This window comes from Rhinoraja longicauda, chromosome 5 (genome assembly GCF_053455715.1).
Source record: "Rhinoraja longicauda isolate Sanriku21f chromosome 5, sRhiLon1.1, whole genome shotgun sequence".
NCBI classification, from domain to species: Eukaryota; Metazoa; Chordata; class Chondrichthyes; order Rajiformes; family Arhynchobatidae; genus Rhinoraja; species Rhinoraja longicauda.
This window is the reverse complement of record NC_135957.1, coordinates 56,235,878-56,255,180: the sequence shown is the minus strand read 5'-3', so window position 1 is coordinate 56,255,180 and position 19,303 is coordinate 56,235,878. Positions and strand designations below refer to the sequence as shown.

General features: G+C 37.6%; 1 protein-coding gene across 1 annotated transcript in view; it reads right to left on the bottom strand.

Annotated features, from left to right (window-relative positions):
- man1a1 (mannosidase, alpha, class 1A, member 1) overlaps positions 1-19,303 on the bottom strand; it is a 358,244-nt gene that overhangs the window by 172,727 nt on the left and 166,214 nt on the right. The window contains exon 4 of the mRNA XM_078399598.1: positions 8,837-8,917. Within this exon, the coding sequence (XP_078255724.1) occupies positions 8,837-8,917 (81 nt within the window). The remainder of the gene's footprint in view (positions 1-8,836; positions 8,918-19,303) is intronic.

Here is a 19,303-nt window from a genome sequence, read left to right as displayed (position 1 = left end):
CTGTGTAAAAATCTTGCCTTGTACATCTCCTTCAAAGGTTCCCCCTCTGACCTTAACCTATGTCTTCAAGTCATTGACATTTCCACCCTAGGAATAAGGTCCTGACTGTCTACCCTATCTATGTCTCTCATAATTTTAAATACTTCTATCAGGTCTCTCCTCAATTTCTGACGCTCTCGGAAAAAACAATCCAAGTTTGTCAAAACTTTACTAATAGCTAATACCTTCTAATCCAGGCAGCATACTGGGAAGAAGGTGACCTGAAACGTCACCTATTCCTTCTCTCCAGAGATGCTGTCTGTCCCACTGAGTTACTCCAGCTTTTTTATTCTATTTTCTGGTAAACCTCTTCTTCACTCTCTACAAAACCTTCACATACTTCCACAATAGGGTGACCAAAACTGCACACAATACTCTAAATGAGGCCAAATCAAAGTTTAATAAAGTTGCATCATGACTTGCTGACGGATGACTGCAAGGATACCAAAAGCCTTCTTTACCATTCTATCTACTTGCATTGTCACTTGCAGTCTGCTATGGTTTTAGATCCCAAGATCTCTATATACATAACGGTGTTAAGGGTTTTGTATATATGTGTAGGAAGGAACTGCAGATGTTGGTTTAAACCGAAGAGACACAAAATGGTGGAGTAACTCAGCAGGTCAGGGGGCATCTCTGGAGAGAAAGAATGTGTGATGTTTCGGGTTGAGACCCTTCCTCAGTCTTTTATGGGTTAACCAGTTCTGAATCCAAACTATCAAATCACCGTGGATCCCATGCATCTTAATCTTCTGGATCAGCCTACCATGAGGGATTTTATCAAATGCCTTACAAAAAATTATTTTCATAACATTCACTGCTATTCCCTTATCAATCACTTCTGTCTCAGCTCCTCAGAAAATTCATTAGTTTGTAAGACAAGACCAACAGCAGACAAAACAATGCTGACTGTCCCGAATTATCCCATTCTCTTCCAAATATCAGTAGACTTCCAAATGTGAGTTGGTTTTAAAGTGTTATAAGTGGGCAGCTGTGGATTATGTTAATCTGTAACCTATTGCAACAAATTTAAAACGTCAGGTTGAAGAGCTCTGATAAAGGATCATTGATCTGTTGCTCTCTTCACCTATGCTTTATGAGCTGTTGAATATTTACAGAATTTTCTGTTTGCATTTCAGATTTCCAACATCTGCAGGTTTTTTTTGTTTTCCTTGGGCATATCTTTTCCCTATAATTTATTCATTTCAATAATTGTTATAACCAAAGGGTAACCTGAAGAAAGCATAGACCAGAATTGAGTTATTTTCATCTATACCCATTTGCCCACTACTCTATTAGTTTGCTGGTATATGGTGAATTGATACAATGATGTTCAATTTACTCACTTGTGTTTTGCCTTCTGCATTCACCTACCATGTTATTTTATTTAAATTTGCTCATCCTCACTGATCTATGAACTTGTTGATGTTATATTATTCATTAATTTTCTGGTGGCTGCTTAGCTGTTCTCTTAGCTGCACATTAATAATCTTTTGCTTTCTTCAGTGAGTGGCCAAATTTATCATTGGGGAATTTGGGAGTTCTGTTGTTAAGCAGCAAGAAACCTGAAATGGAGAACTTCTGTTGCATGACATAATTTCCTTGATTTTTAATCACTGTATCATTAGTCTTCCAATTCTGGAATCCACTATTTTAGGATGTACAGTCATCACATTCATATTGAGTATTGAGTAAAACTCATGCACAACACTTTTTTCCTTGGGAGGAAATGTACAAAATCAAATTATTTAGCTTTCACTGCCACTTGCTATTTTCCTTTCTATGGGATAGGTGTAGAAGGGGTTTCATGATCCACATGGACAAGTTGGGCTGAAGGGACCAATTAGTTTCAATTGAATAAGTGAGGAAGGGTGATAATTTAATAAGGTATGGGGGTCAAGGAGAAGTTGCATCTCCTATAGCATGAAGGAGCTGCAACTCTTTCAAGGAGTTACATTAGACTAGGTCTGGGTTTGACCTCTTGCTTGAGAAACGTGCATCTCCACAACATGGCTCCTGCCACATTAATTAAAGGACGTTCTTTTAGGAAGGTGATGAGGAGAAATTTATTTAGTCAGAGGGTGGTGAATCTGTGGAATTCTTTGCTGTGGAGGCCAAGTCAGTATTTTTAAGGCAGAGATAGATAGATTCTTGATTAGCACAGATGTCAGAAGTAATGGGGAGAAGGCAGGAGAATGGGGTTAGGAGGGAGAGATCAATCAGCCATGATTGAATGATGGAGTAGACTTGATGGGCCGAATGGCCTAATTCTACTATTCCTTATGACCTTATGCAGTGAACATATATACAGTGAACAGTGAATATTGAAGTACAGCGCAAGAACAGATCTTCAGCTCACAATGTCTGTGTGAATATGAAGTCAAAACAAACTAATCTCATCTACCTGCACATGAGGTGCACGTTAATTAATTGATTTCCTTTAAGCAAGAGATAGGCTGGTTTCTAGTGAGAAAAGTGATCAGCCTGAGCATAAGGTTGGTGTTCTGTAGTACTGCGTTCACTGTCACCTCTATAAATCATTTTAATCAGGTGGGGAGTTTATGAAAATGTATTGAGGAATCAGAATTCTGTGGGATATACTCAATGCTCAGTGTGCCAGAAGTCTTGTTCCTGGTCATCATTGTCATTACTGAGATTTTCTAACATGGTCGACACCAGCTGATAAACCCCAACTTGGGAAACCAGGACTGATATCTTCCATGCCCTTTAACAAAACTGGCGTTAGCACATTTTTCATTTCTCAGGCGTAGCATCTTTCTGGCTTTTTTTCAGCATAATTTCCATGCCAGTCATCATTTAAACTAGAATAAGACTGCACAAATGTTTTTTTGATGTTTATCAATATGGACTGGACTTTAACCAAATTGGCATCTTAAAAGTCCACTTTGATATTCAGTGTTGCACCTGGTAAATAAACACAATTGATGTCATGTTGGGATAAATGTTTCGCCAACAGAAGAATACAGATGTTAAACTTTGCTTTTAGTAAGAAGATAAGCAATCTGGTTTTTGGTATTTGCAACCATTTAACTCTGCTCTGGCATCAGCAGAAATTTTATGTTTATATCAAAATATTCCCAAAATATAAAGCCTAACAGAAGGGGAAAGTTATTTAAATGTCATCTTGTGATGACCCATCTCGCCACCGAGCAGCCAAACAATTTCTTGGGAAAGGCAAAATAGATGAGGAATTTCTGGAATACTCAGAACATCTACTCTGTTAGAGCTGTTAATGATAGCGGAGTCAGGGGGTATGGGGAGAAGGCAGGAACGGGGTACTGGTTGTGAATGATCAGCCATGATCACATTGAATGGTGGTGCTGGCTCGAAGGGCCGAATGGCCTACTCCTGCACTTATAGTCTATTGTCTACTCAAATGCTGAGAGGTAATGAATCAGTGTCCCACTTCCTTTTTTACGTATTTATGCAAACCACTGCCATAAATCCCATCTCTGACGTACTCTGTATAGAACTTGTCTTAATTGTTCATGAATTTATATAAAACTACAATATGAATCTGTGTAAAACTACAACCATTGGGCTGCTAACTAGATGTTTTGCTCAAGGGACATTCTCGATCTCTGCCCTGCCCAGCTTCTATGAAACAAAGGGATAGTCAACATTTTTTGTCAAATCTCTGAGATTGTAAAGGTGAGATAGCCAATATAAACTGGTGAGGGAAAGGGGTGAGATAGGAGCTGGCATGACATATATGTCCACATTTGCTAAGATGACATTAAAAAGCTTGTTCTTTTTACTGGAAACTAAAGATGTAAACTAGGTTATTCATCTTTTATTATGAACCAGCAGAATAAGTGAACCAAAAGGAGAAGGTGTTTTATTTCTTGTTTTGTTTTTAATCCCCTGGTAATACATCCTAATAGTATTGGTTTTTGTGAACCTTCAATGCATCACATACTGCATCATGGGTCCTTCTGCCTCGAAGAATGATCAATTGTGAATGGTTGTAGTATTATAGTAATCAATTGTGATAATTTACGGAGTACAAAGTTAGGAACTGACAGGGGTGGGAACAGGGGAAATAAGATGTTCAGCAAACAGTGACTTTCCATCCGTGCAACATTTTATAGATTATGAAATGTTTTGTGGTGCAATTGGAGAGAATAAAATTGCAATGAACAATATAATAATGGTAAAAAATATATTTGGTATATGTCTGCAAAAAAGCAATTTGTTGAAGATAATGTCCAAGTATTGTTTCCTTATTTAATATACCACAAGGCTACTTGAGGAAATTCCATTCTGTCATGTAGGAGGTAATAGTTTGTAGCAATATCTTTACAATTACCTGTTAAAAAGTTCAAGAGGACAGAAGTTATTTTGTTTAAAAAAAAAATCATTTAGTATGAGCAGGGGGTGGGTTGTTAGAGGATAATTTGAATAAAGATCATTGGTTAATGGGCAATCATGGGTCCAACTTAATATTAAACAATAATAAGAGGACCCACATCATCACCTACCTTCAGATAGACACAAAATACTGGAGTAACTCAGCAGGACTGGCAGTATCTCCGGACAGAAGGTATTGGGTGACGTTTCAGGTCGAGACCCTTCTTCAGTCTGAAGAATGGTCTGGACCCGAAATGTCACCCATTCCTTCTATCCAGAGATGATGCCTGTCCCGCTGAGTTACTCCAGCATTTTGTGTCTATCCTCAGCACAAACCAGCATCTGCCATTCCTTCCTACACATACCACCTACCTGCAAGTCTGTATTATCCTGCATCTCCCTCCTAGGTTTTATCACCATGTTCTAAGATTCAAAAGTAAATCTTCACTACCTTCCAGCAGCCGAGTTTCACAGATGGAAATAGTAACTATAGTCAAATGGTACAACTTGGCATTTGAACCATTCTATATTACACACCTGCATTTGTGAATGCAGAACCAACTTTTGATTATTATTATACTTTCATAAAATAAAGACATGTAACGCGGCCAGTATTTATCATTGATCCCTGTGTCCATGGAACTGTATGCTTGGCTAAGTATTTCACAGATAAGAGTCAACCACATTACTAGGCTCCGTAAAACCAGCCTAGACCACGTAAATATGATACATTTTATTTACTGAGGGATATTTTAAAATAATCTGGTGATTACTATTTACTAATGATAGATTTTGAAATTCTAAATTAATTTCCTAATTTGAATTCACATCCTTTAGCTGCTGAAGTATGATTCAAGCGATAGTCAAGATATCTGGATCGCAATCAATGGTTTAACCATCACACTCCTCTACCATGAGGATAAATGATACAATTGCACAGCAAAGAAAGAGTTTATTTGCAATTCATGATTGCATTGGCTTTTCAAAAGACCTTGCTAATTAGTCCCAATTACCCCTGCCCTCCCCTAATATCCCGGTAATATTTTCCAACTCAAGTATTTAGATAATTCCTTTTGAACTTGCTAATCAACCTGTTTTCATCACCTTTTGAAGTAGTACATGGATGATCATTGCTGCGTATTTAACCCCACTCACATTTCCTCTGGTTCCTTAGAACTGTGTATCCTCTACTTACTGACTTTCCTGCCAGCTTCTACTTACTTGCTCCATCAAAACTATTCCCGATGAACATCTTCTGTTAGCTTATTTTGGAGTGAAACATACAGTGATTGCATGTCACACAATCCTATGGTAGTGATCCTAGCAAGGCAAGAACGGGGCAAAAATACTGTAGAAATTACAGAATTCATGTAATTGTAAGTGGGGAGATATCCTGAGAAGAATACATAAAACAGTAAGTCAGTGATAAGCATTCTAAGGTTGTAATCACCTAAGGGTCTAATTAATAGCTGTCTTCCAAAATGATCAATGCCGATGCAATTTCTGTTTAGCCTTTCCGGGCCTTGAGTTACTGTGAGAAGTTTCAACGGAATTGAATCCCTTATTAAGCTTTGTTACAAGTGGAGAAATTGTTAAATTAGAATTAGATTAATGCTATAATTCAAAATCAATTTCTCATTAGAACCATTTTTCCTTCAAACTGTGAATTTGAAAAATGCTTGTTAAATTAATTCACTATAATTCACAAAATCTATTAGGAATCCAGAATACCCATTTCCTCTCTCACTACACATATTTCAATATTTAGTGTCCATTTAACGAATCAATACATTGGAAACCTCTGAATATATGTTAGCCCATTGACTGCGTTTTCCTCTTCTAAAATAGATAAAAACAACATACATAAATCATCACATCGCTGCTATTTGGAGCTATTCTGAATAGAAAACTGCATTAGATTAACATCAAACAGCATCTTTCATATTAGGAGACAGCAAATAATCAATGCCACACATCGTTAGGATGATAGAGTACAAGTTTCTTCATCTCATTGTATTGTAAGATCTCTATGACAATTGTAAAATCTTCAGAAAGGACAGCTAAAAAGCAACTTACACATTTGAGAATTCCATGAGGTTAACCCCATAATGCAAAGTCAACAAATTAAGACCCTGGTGACTTTAGCCTTTACTATTTAATTTTTATTACAAAAAAGCACTTAAAAAATGAGATAAATAAATTCTAATGTCTGGATTAAACAGGGATAGTGTAAAGAATGGTAATTTTCCATTATTTCGTTCATGTTTTCATTCTGTTCAAAAATTATACCTTGATCAATTTGTAACTAATCTTTTTTTTAAAAAGGTTAAGGGGTTCTTGACTTCAATGTCAATGTTAATCCACTACAAATAATCATTCTTCGTCTGAACAATTTCTAAAAAATAAACAACTTTTATTAAATAGTTGAATCAGCAAATCAACCAAAAAAAATTGAAAGTAAGCCACATTGTTGATAACCTGCAATTACTGAATGCAATGATGCATTGTGTCTAATTTACGTTTGGATTGCCCAAGAACAATATGACGTGCATTTATAATTCTACCATATGTCAACCTATAAGTAGAGCCACCCGCTTAAAACAATGGTCCTTCTTGGAAAATGGTGAGACTTTTAAAGAAGTCGCCACCAGCATCTTTATATGACTGAGCTAATTTTGAATATCCATTGAGAAAGATTTAGAAGCAATTTTCTGATTTACCTATTGGAGAAATATAAACAAATGGTGGCACATCGGTAGAGTTGCAGCCTTACAGTGCTTGCAGCGCCAGAGACCCGAGTTCAATCCCATCTGGAATGGAGTTTGTACATTCTCCCCGTGACCGTATGTGTTTTCTCCAAGATCTACTACTTCCTCCCACACTCCAAAGACATACAGGTTTGTACGTTAATTGACTTGGTATAAGTGTAAATTGTTCCTAGTATGTGTAGGAGTGTGCTATTGTGCGGGGATTGCTGGTCGGTGTGGACTCAGTAGGCCGAAGGGCCTGTTTCCGCATGTATCTCTAAACTAAACTAAACTAAACTGATTTGGAGACAAAATAAATTAACAAAATTACTGCTCTCAAGAGAAATTTCAGTTATTATTTGCAAAAAAATCCCAGTTCCAGAGCCACAACTGTGTAAGGAACAAAACTTTAATACTAACTGCATTTTGCCAAGAATCTTTCAAATGCTAGATTGTTGTGTCACTGCAAGTGGACATTACACTTGAACACCCTATACTTCACCTGTTGTATGCACCTGGTTGCTGTCAGTTTCAGAGTGTGTAACGAGGAGTGAAACCTCAAGAATACAAGCAATATTATGCTTCAGGAAAATTAGAAAATTGAAGCTGTTTAAATGTTTAATTAACCTTTTTTTAAAAAAACAATCCCACCCAGGAAGAGCATTCCTTGACAGACCAGTGTAAACTTCAAATAAATTTGAAATGCTTGATTTATCACAGTTATTATTTGATATGAATTTCTGAACTTAAAGATTTTCTTCAACCATGCTTGTAAATGTACACTTGGAAAATCAGTTAGTATCCAAGTGAATTAAGTATTTGTGTACAAGTGCTCCTCAATTTATGATGGGGTTACGTTCCGAGAAACCCATTGGAAACCGAAAATATCGTAAGTCGAAAATGCATTGAATACAAGTGATCACGTGACCGGAAGCGAGCTGCAGCTCACTAGGGGTTGCTGCCATTTGCACCATCGCAAAGTTGAAATATTGTAAGTCGAAGCATCGTAAGTCGGGGAGCGTCTATACAACTAATTATTCAAAGAGACGTTAAGTAAAAAACAGGAAAAAGACCACTAATTCAATTTATAAAAAGCACTATGGACATTCTAAAAACTGAATAATTCCACAGTATCATGAAAAATAATTCCACAGTATCATGAAAAATGTTTAGATTAATTTTGTGCGGTATGTGAAAGCAATCTAATTGCAAGAAAGCTGGTCCAACTGAAGTGGAGGTGAATTATGAGTTGTTATTCCACCATTCTCGTTTTCACCAACCTTTTGGAAAAAATGTTAATCTTTAACATAGAACACTCTTCAGTCAAACTACTGAAAGACAAGCAGGAGAGGTCAAAGTGTATTATCAGATGCAAACACACCTTCGCTCAACAGTCACAACATTCTGGATATTTTCACACTACCTCACTTCTGATTTAAGATCAGTTATGCAAACCTTGGGTAAATGTCTCATCTAAGTTCCTTACCTAAACTGGCCAATCATCTGATAATGCCAATGGATCAAACAAGGACAATTGATCATTTTTACCAAACAAGTCTCCATCAGCTTCAAGTACCTGGACTAGCAGAAGCAGTTTTACAAATATTAAAAACTCAAGTTGGTGTTGACTGGCCAGATGGAATGTGTTTTATAAAGTTAGTATGCTTCGTCGTACTCACCTCTTCACCCGACAGGTAGTAAGCAGAAAGGAGCCCTCCAACAAATCGAATATTTACTTCAAAAACTGAAACTTCTGCGTTCTAGGAAAATAAAGAAAATTGCCGTTAAGACCATAAAAAGTGGACCATTTCTACACACTAAATGTTCACGTGCCCCCAAACATTCTGAAACCCTCTGTCAATGCGTTTAATTGTCCATGACCAATCAGGTTATATTCTTTCAACAACAAAGTGAAATGATTTGATTTCCAGACCAAAGAATGAAATGATTCCACCCATTCACTAATTAAAACTTTACACAAGAAACGAGGTAAATACGAAAAATGTTGTTAAGGACCCAAGTTTCTAAACTCAATTGAAACTATGACTGGCTGAAGCTCTAGTGCAGTCAAGCTGTGAAGCCCCAGAGCCAGCATTTAAAATCAGACTGAAAAACCCAATTAATGGTGGCAATGATTTATTTCTATTCATTTTTTTTCCTTTTTAATTCTTTCTTTTTAATAAATCCACAGGAGTCAAGCCATTTATATTAAATGGAAACTCTAGCAGAATACAACCCCTGTAATTGACTGATTCAAGTGAATACCAAGAATACTAAAATGTAAGTGGAGCAATACTAAAATGTAATCTTGCCTTGTCACAGAATAATAATTCCGATTATTGATTTACATTTGCATTACACTTTAAATTTCGGAGGTAATTCTCAAATGGAAAGAATCAAAAACATATTGGAGTCAAAATGTGTCCTGAGTCACATGAGGTAAGTAATCATTTTGAAGCTTAGGTACAACACATTACACTTCTGAAATTAGGTGCTATTTGAAACAGACTACATACACCACACGTTTATGTTCAGATCAAGGAAATATCTAATGCCACCGACTCTAAGCAACACCTTATTTGAACCCATTCCTTCTCTCCAGAGATGCTGCCTGTCTCGCTGAGTTACTCCAGCTTTTTGTGTCTATCTTCGGTTTAAACCACCATCTGCAGTTACTCCCTACACCCATTTTGAAAACAAGGTTTTAGAAACTAGATGATAATATATGTCTAGAACTTTTCCAGCAGACATTGCTATTGTCACATGCCACAAATCAGTATGTTCATTGCAAAATTCTCCACATTTTTTTATTTTAAAACAAAGTCATTGTCTCAAACATAGGTAGGCTAGTATTCTACCTTCCATCATTATTGTCAAAGGTCGATTATCAAACAGCTTTATTCATAATACTTCTCAACTATTCATACTGGAGTGAACATGATTGAAAGAATCACTTACAGGACGCATATGTGCTTGGGAGTGGATTAAAGGGATCCATCTTTTTGAAGGCTAGTGAGCTCTCACTTTGAAAGAAATTATATAGCCTCAAGGAAAATAATTTAAAACTAAATGTTACACATTCACACATGTAAGAACATATTTATTGATGTGGAAAAATAAGTGCATTTTAATGTTATTTTTGGTTCAGTCAGATCCTTCTACAATGCTGAGGCATCAAGCTTGATGAGACACATTTGTTGAATCAACAACACACTCTTCTTGGCATTTGTATACACACCGCACAGGTTAAAATTCAAATGTAGTATAGTTACAATGGCCTGACTGGCAAGGTATATAAAAAAAGCACGAAAATCAAACTTAAATGACTATTTTTAAAAAAGGAACCAGAAAAGCCACATAGATTCATAGAGTCAAATCTTGAGTCATACAGCATGGGTGCCACATGTCCATTGTAGCCAACATGCCCCTTCTAAGATAGACCCATTTACCTGCATTTGCCCCATCTCCCACCAAACCTTTCCATCCATGTATCTGTCTGAGTGGCTTTAAACCTAGGTCAACTTCCTCCTCTGGCAGTTATTTGCAAAAACGATTGCACCTCAGGTTCCTATTAAATCTTTCCCCTCTCACCTTAAACCGCCGGGTGGCGCCGTACATGGTAGTCTCGCCAATATCCTGTTTCGTCCCTTCTTTTGTTGTTTTTAGTCCGTTTTTACTTGTACGTTTTAGTGGACTTTTGGTTTTTGTATTATGTGGGTGGTTGGGGGCGAGGGGTTGGGGGAAACTTTTTTAATCCCTTTCCTTGACGGAGATGCGAATGTTTCTGTATTGTATCTCCGTCCGCACTGTGGCCTTAACATCGTGGAGCTGGCGGTGCCTTTGTTAGGGATCGACTTCGGGACCCTCGATCACCCTGATGCCGGGGCTTCGATCGGCGACTGCGGGAGCTTTGATTGCCCCAACTGTGGAAGTTTTGATTGCCCCGAACGTGGGAGGAAAGGAGGAAAGGTATAATTTATTTGCCTTCCATCACAGTGGGGAATGTGAGGTCTCCAGAAAAACAAGATGGACGTGCTGCCTGCACTGGTGAGGATTTAGAGGGAGTGCCGTGGGTGCAGTGATCTCAGTGTTTGTGGAGACATCGCTCCATGAGGACATCCCGGAGTCTAGTGTGAGTGTAGACGGCTTCCTAATTGTTCCAGCAGAGAGAGTCACTGCAGAGAGAGTGACAGCGGTCGGTACAACTCTGGTTACATCAAGGTGAAGGAGCGTGTGTGTGGCCAGGACATTGAACTGATGGCTGCCCTGCAGATTCTCACACGTCACTGTGGTGGCTGTTTAAGTCTATGTTTAATCTTTATGTAGTTATGTAGTTATGTAGTCTATGTTTAATTTTTATGTAGTTATGTATCTTGTTGCTTTTTTTGTTGTATGACTGTGTGGCAAATCAAATTTCACTGTACCTCGGTATACATGACAATAAAGGACCATTGAACCATCAAACCATTAAACCCATGTCCTCTGGCTCTTGAGTTTCCTGCACTGTAAAAGACCCGATGCATTCACCCGATCTATCATTGTTTTATGCGGGTCAATACAGTTGCAACCAGAGAATCACAAATCACTACTTTTCTTCAAGCACCCACTTCGGGCATCCCCAGGGAACTATCTTTTGTCCCAGTTATTTGGTATTTGCTAGGGAATGGGCTGTAAGCTAGTGCATTAATAGCTATAAGTATGTAAAGAATAACTTCAACAATTTTCTGCAAATCAGAGGGATACACCAAGAGTTGCAAATTGGCTTTAATTGCTAATTATTTTTGATTATCACTGGTGTCCTCATGACTCGACAACACAAGATTTAAGAAATAGTTGAATAAGTACCATGCAAACTAATTATAACTCACTACTAAATAATCCAGGTTGATATGTAAGGACCACAAAATTGATTCATTTTATTTCTGCCAATGAAGAAAAAAATTCTAGCTCAGATGCATGCAATATTTCCCCTCTACCCTTATTTTGTCTGTGTGTGTGTGTGTGTGTGTGTGTGCATGCATTTATTCTACATGCATTGGAAGGTTCGGAAGATATAGATCCAAAAGAAATTGATGTTTATTTACGAGACAGTGCAATATTTACATGTTGAGTTTCCCCAAGCTCTTGATACACTCTGTGAAAGTGTTACTTTGTTTGTGAAGCCTACATATCAATGACAATGGAGACACAAAGAACGGCAGATTTTGGAATCTTGAATAAAACACAACTGCTGGGGTAACTTAACGGGTCAAGCAGCATTTGGAAGGAACTAGTTAAGTGACATTTAGGATTGGGACCCATCTTCCATTCCCTCCACAGATGCTGCCTGATCAGTTGAGTTACTCCAGCAGTTTGTGTTTTACTCAAGATTTTAGCAACTGCAGTTTAGTTTAGTGTAGAGATACAGCGCGGAAATGCGATCCCCACACACTAACACTGTCCTGCACACACTATGGCAATTTACAGTTTTACTAAGCCAATTAGCCTACAAACCTGTACGTCTTTGAAGTGTGGGAGGAAACCCAAGCAGGTCACAGGGAGAGCGTACAAACTCCGTACAGCCAAGCACCCGTTGTCAGGATCGAACCATGTCTTTGGCGCTGTACGCACGTACTGAGCTTCTGGACTACAAGGTCAGATGGTGAAACACAAAGTGCTGGAATGACTCAATGTTTAGGGTTGGGGAGGAGGAATGAAAACTGGGTAAGGGATAGGGCCAGGACAAATCCTGGCAAGTCATAGGTGCAAATCTGGGTGAGAATGTAATTGAAGAGGAGGAGGAGTGAAATAGGATTCATGGAGGGTAAGTAGTGAGAAAGGGTTTCATAGAACTTCCATAGGAGAAAGGAGGAGAACATTCAAAGCAGTCATTACTTGAGTGAGGTGATTTTCCAGTGGTGCACTAAAAAGGTCGCACAAGGAACTGGGTGGAATGCTGGCGCAAGAGTAGAGTTGCTGCCTTACAGCGCCAAAGAAACGGTTCGATCCTGACAACGGGTGCTTGGCTGTACGGAGTTTGTACGCTCTCCCTGTGACCTGCATGGGTTTCCTCCCACACTTCAAAGACGTACAGGTTTGTAGGCTAATTGGCTTAGTAAAACTGTAAATTGATATAGTGTGTGTAGGACAGTGTTAGTGTAGTGAGCTCAGAGAGCCAAAATTGATTTTTAAGCAGTTTCCTTATGACCAGCTGGTGAAATCAAATTTATATATGTTCACAGGCAGCAAAAGGTGTGCCTACAAAAGCAAGCCACAGTGGCAACAGAGAGAGGCGTTGAACTATCACACACTCCAAGTTGGCCATGAACAGGAATGGAGCGACAAGTGGCTGAATAATGATTGTAACCTAAAAAAACTAAGCATGAGAATCACAAAACTTGTACGTCAAAGAAACAAACATATCCCTTATCACAAAAAAATATTCTGGAAGTTCATGGAGAAGGCAGCACTGTGAAAGCCCAAAATTTCACAACATGTGAGCATAAAAAGTACATTAAGTATAAGAAAATAACTGCAGATGCTGGTACAAATCGAAGGTATTTATTCACAAAATGCTGGAGTAACTCAGTCTGAAGAAGGGTCTCGACCCGAAACGTCACCCATTCCTTCTCTCCTGAGATGCTGCCAGACCTGCTGAGTTACTCCAGCATTTTGTGAATAAATAAAAAGTACATTACTCCAGATAAACTCTACAAATGCCAGAAGCATTAGGCATGCCAAATCTATTTACATCATGCCTGCAAGGTAAAAGAAGGCCAGAAACATGCAAAATGCTTGGATCTAATGCCTATAGAAATAGATAAATGGCACGGGGGGCAAGGTGACAGAAGCAGGGCATGATATAAAGTGAAAAAATTGTTTCAATTAAGAACTTATTCTTGCATTGGCGTTTATGGTGCTTTTTTTACATTGCCCTGGGAGATTAAATTTATTTATTTAGCAATCCATAAACAAATCTGTCAAGAACATCAGAAAATAGGCTGATGAGTAGACCGTTGAGGCCCTCTTGCCCTGTTATTTAATATGATCATGGGTGATCTGCCCCAGGCTTCATCTTTTCTGCACTGGTTCCCCACCACCCTCAATTCCCAACTTTAAAGAATTCATCTACTTCCTCTTTAAATGCCCCAAGTGACCTTGTTTCCGCAATTCTGCAGGATAAAGAATATTGGAGATTTCACCAGCCTCTGTGAGAAGATCTTATTCACCTTGGTTATTAAATGGCCCTTAACTGCACAACTGTAACAACATTTTCTTATTTCCATTTTTTTAAATTTCTAAACTCCAACTCTCTTGCAATAAAAACAAATATGCCTTCCAAACTATTTGTTGCATTTACTTGTAAGCTAATGTTTGAATATGCACATGACATTGTTATATTAATGGAAAGAATGAAAGATAATTTTGACACCATAGGCTACTGGTATAGCTGCAGTCCACAGTTGTAACAAAGTCCATGGTTACAAAATAACATTGGAGGACTTTGTAGTTTGATGATTCATCAGGGCAGTGGTTACAATTTATCAACGCCACAAGCAGTAACAACAAACATACCTTTGATGACAGATGTTTGATTAACATCAAATGCATGGACTCACAAACTGATACTGCAATAGACCGTTCGATAACAAGTCCCAATATTTACTCTAGTATAAGAAGATAACTGCAGATGCTGGTACAAATCGAAGGTATTTATTCACAAAATGCTGGAGTAACTCAGCAGGTCAGGCAGCATCTCGGGAGACAATATTTACTCTTGCAATTTAACCAAAATATGACTGAACTGAAAACCTGCTCTGTTGAGATTGTATGGACATGAGGAACAATCTAGTTTAGCTTAGTTTACTGTCACGTGTACCAAGGTACAGTGAAAAGGTTTTTGGTTGCGTGCTATCCAGTCAGCAGAAAGACTATACATGATTACAATCAAGCTGTCCACAGTGTACAGCTACAGGATGAAGGGAATAATAATAATAATAATAATAATACATTTTATTTATATAGCGCTTTTCATATACTCAAAGACGCTTTACAGAGATTTTGAGAACATAGGGAAATTAATAAATAGATAAATAAGTAAATAAATAAATGAACAGAGAAAGGAGACAGTAGGTGAGGTGACCTTCAGTGGTTGAAGGCAGTAATGTTTAGTGGAAGCTAAAGTGCAGTACAAGGAACAACCATTGATCATTTTGTATATTTTGAAAACAGGTCTTTTGTTTATTTCAAAAATAAACTTCACATGTAATGACAAAATCTACACAAAACAAAAATCTTTATACATTCTTAGTGTGTTGATACATTCAACATTGCTGGTGTTTTTTGCCATTAGTGTAAGCAACTCCCTTTTTCTAACAGCATTGCCACTCATGTGCCACTGGGGTCATGTTTTTTCCCTAGTCCACTGGATTCAGCTCTTCACTGTCCAGCAGCGGAAGGACCCTAAACTGTGGTCCTTCCCCACAGAACCTTCACTTTGGTTGCACCAAGTTTCAGTGTGTCCCTCAGCACATACTCCTGCAGTCTGCAATGGGCCAGTTGGCAACATTCCCTTATGGACAATTCACTATGTTGGATGATCAACAAGTTTCAGGGAAATGAAAGAGTGTCTTCACTGAATTGATGTTCTTCCAGCAGCACCTCATTTCCATCTCCCTGGGGACAGCCTGTAAATAAGGCCATCCTCTGTTACACAGCTGCCTGGAATGAACCAATGACAAGGACCCATGCATCTTTCTCCAGACAGTCTGAGAAAATCCATACTGCGAAAAGGTGGGCAACTGTCTCCTCTCTATAGCAGTTGTCTCAAGAGCAGCATGTAAGACTCCTTTGATCCAGGAAGAATCTGACTGGGAGCGCCCCTCTCCCTGCCAGCAAACCTAGTCCTTTTTGGTGAGTTCTGGTGATGAGGTATCCCAACAGACAATCTGGCCAATCTGCTTAGGGAACCATCTTATAGGATCCATTGAGTCCTTGTCCTACAGTGCCATAGATGGACTTGTGGTCAAAGGTGTTGGTCAGAAATAACTTTTCCACAAAGAAAGTCACATGCAATCAAGTCACAAATGGTAGACAATATCCACGTTCTATTTCTATAAATTGTATGAAGAATTAACAAGATTGAAGGTACTCACTAAGGAGCAAGCACAATTCTGCATAAATTAACAAAATACCTGCAAAAGTATTCAATACCAAGAGATTTAATTGAGTGTTACGCCGCAGATTTTTTTACCCCTGTAACATCAGATGTCATTAGTTGTAATAATTAGGTTCCAAATCAGTGGTCCCTGAAATCACAGCATTATAGATGCAACAATGGACAATACTTCCATTCACTGCAATCAAGTTGAGAAATTCCAAGCAAATCATTATCACAGATGTTCTGATACAAGTATGGTGAAAGAGCACTGATTTGGAAGTAAATGCAGTTGATAAATGCTTTCCACTAATAGCATCTGAAATTGCAGGCAAGACCTTGAAAGATTCAGTTGTGAAAAGAGCCTACATATACATGCTGAAAAAAAATCAGATATTTACCGTGAAACCATTCTAAAATGCATTGTCAAGGTTGCATCAAGTGCAGTTGAATTTAACTTTGATAGAAAAGATCCTAGCAAACATCTATATTGAAACTATAGTGAGCATGCATGCAAATGCAAGCAGCTATTGTTTTACTTGGACTGCAATATCAAATTGTTGATAAGCTCATGCAATTTTTCCAAAATTGTAGGAAATAACCATCAAGAATTATTTTAGTGCCATACACATGGCTTGCTATTTCCCTGCAGAGTATACATGTGGATCTTGTGAAAAAGAGAATCACAGTTTTCTGGTACTAATCAATATTCATTTGGAATGGATTGAAGTATGACTATTGAATGTACCAGAAAAGAGTTGTGCACATCACAGTTCATCTTAGGAGCTTGTTTCTATCAACAGCCCTTAGTTTCATTCTACTCAGTTCAGAAACTTCATATCTGTATTTGTACTGCGATCCAACCGGACAGCAGAATCAATGGTGTGCTGATTCACAAACAGAGTTTCATAGACATTCTGTCTGCACCGATCCTTTAGTGATTCAATGCAAATTAATGGTGTCCTGCCTTGCAAATGAACCTCATTCTCTTTTGGATATGTATGTGTTGCATCTCAATGCATTCTAAAGGCGTAGCACACATTAAGATGAAAAACAGACCAGCAGATTATGGCTGAGAATTTTAATGAGAAATAGTAATATTGCAGAAATTGAGCCATTGTGAACAAGTAGTAAATCTAATTCTGAAAAGCCAATTTTCAAAGCAACATACTAATTTTGTTAATACAGTATGTGAGTACTGTAATTATGCCATGCTTTTCAATATGATATTTGGCAATGTTTTTTTTTATCAGTGCCCTGCTATCAATAATGCCTTTTCTCTATTTGTTGTGCAAGTTGTTGAGCAATTTAAAAGAACAAACTAAAATATTCCACTTTGCTTTAATATACTAATTCCCATTACTCAAGAATACTAAAAAGTCTGTAATAATAATAAAGAGGGACATGTACCCTACTTATAGGGAGTTGTTTTTAAAAAGCAATGTCGATTGCTTTTTGAAGATCTACTTTAAGATCATAAAAATCCACAAAATACATTCAAAGTGTTGCCAACATGGCAATGCACGTTTCACATTACCATACAGAGCAGAGATAAGTTATTTTGATCAAACAAGGTGAATTCAATGTTTGTGGTCACTTTGGTTTTACCAGGTCATCCATTGTGAGTTGGTTGAAATCACCAATCAAAATAATTTAAAGGTTTTCATATATCCTAATCAAACAAATTCAACACTCGATATACAGTTCCATTTTCGGAATTTCATTTTTCTTTGAATATGGTAAAAAGGTGCAACCATTTACATTAAATAATAAAATTTCTACGCAATATCAATTTTAGCAGTTTCATTAACTTGTTAACTATGAGTCACTCAGTAAAATTAGTGGCCTTACTAATTAACCTTTCAATGTGAACCGTGAGTTTCAACATTTCTCTCCATTGATTATAATCACAAATTATTATTTTTATAAACAGTGAAACACCACAGTGTTACCTCCATACCGCGTGATTCATGCATTACGATTAAAAACATGTGCAAAGCTGCATCATATTAAAATGGCAATCATATTTTTTAAAGTGCATCAGTTACAGTTTGCTACTGTTGGACACATAGCCTCATGTGTTGATGAAGGTTTCGTAATGATTACTTCTTATGAGTAGCTCTGTTGCTCGAGCTTTGGCAATCTATTTTTTTCAATTGCTGCCCTGCTATCAACAACAGCTTTATTCTATCTGTTGTGCAGATTGATCTCGTGTTGAACAATTTGCAAGACGCAACAGAAAATCCCACTTTGCTTTAATATGCTAACTCCTGTTACACATGAATACTGAAGAGTCTCTAATCAAAGTAAAGGGGCATAACATTTTTTGCAATGTGTTAGCAAACACACACCATGAAATTATTCAAGGTGACAACTCACTGTAAAAATGCACTGCTAAAATTTCACTTGCACAGATGGCAGAACAATACAAATCATTTGATGATTTTCCAAAATATAAGACCTGTAATGAAGCTGATAAACTGAATATATGGTTGTAATTCACACTATTGTTCTTCTATTCTGAAGTCAAGGATTACATTTTCTTACTTGATGAATAATTCAGCCAGTAACTCAAAGCCAGCCTAAAAGGAAAGAAAATCTAAACGATGTAAAAACAAACCCAATAACCTACATTTAAATTATATTGCAAATTAGACTAATTGGTAAATGTTGCTTTTATTTATAATTTTAGAATACTAAACTTGGTTAGGAAACACAGTTTATATTTTTACCAGTAAATCTTTTTTTTTTTTAAACAGATATTTGGAAAGACATTTGAGATGTAACAATGTTGATAATACTGCAACACCTTTAATCCAGTAGAACAACTTAAAGGACTTCACATGAATGTCATCAAATAAAATCTGACATGAGGCAACATGTGGAGACATTACATGATATGCTATCTCCCGGTTGCCAAACATTTTAACTCTCCTTTCCATGCTGACCTTTTTGTCCTGGGCCTCCTCCACTGTCAGAGTGAGGCCACATGCAAATTGGAGAAACAGCA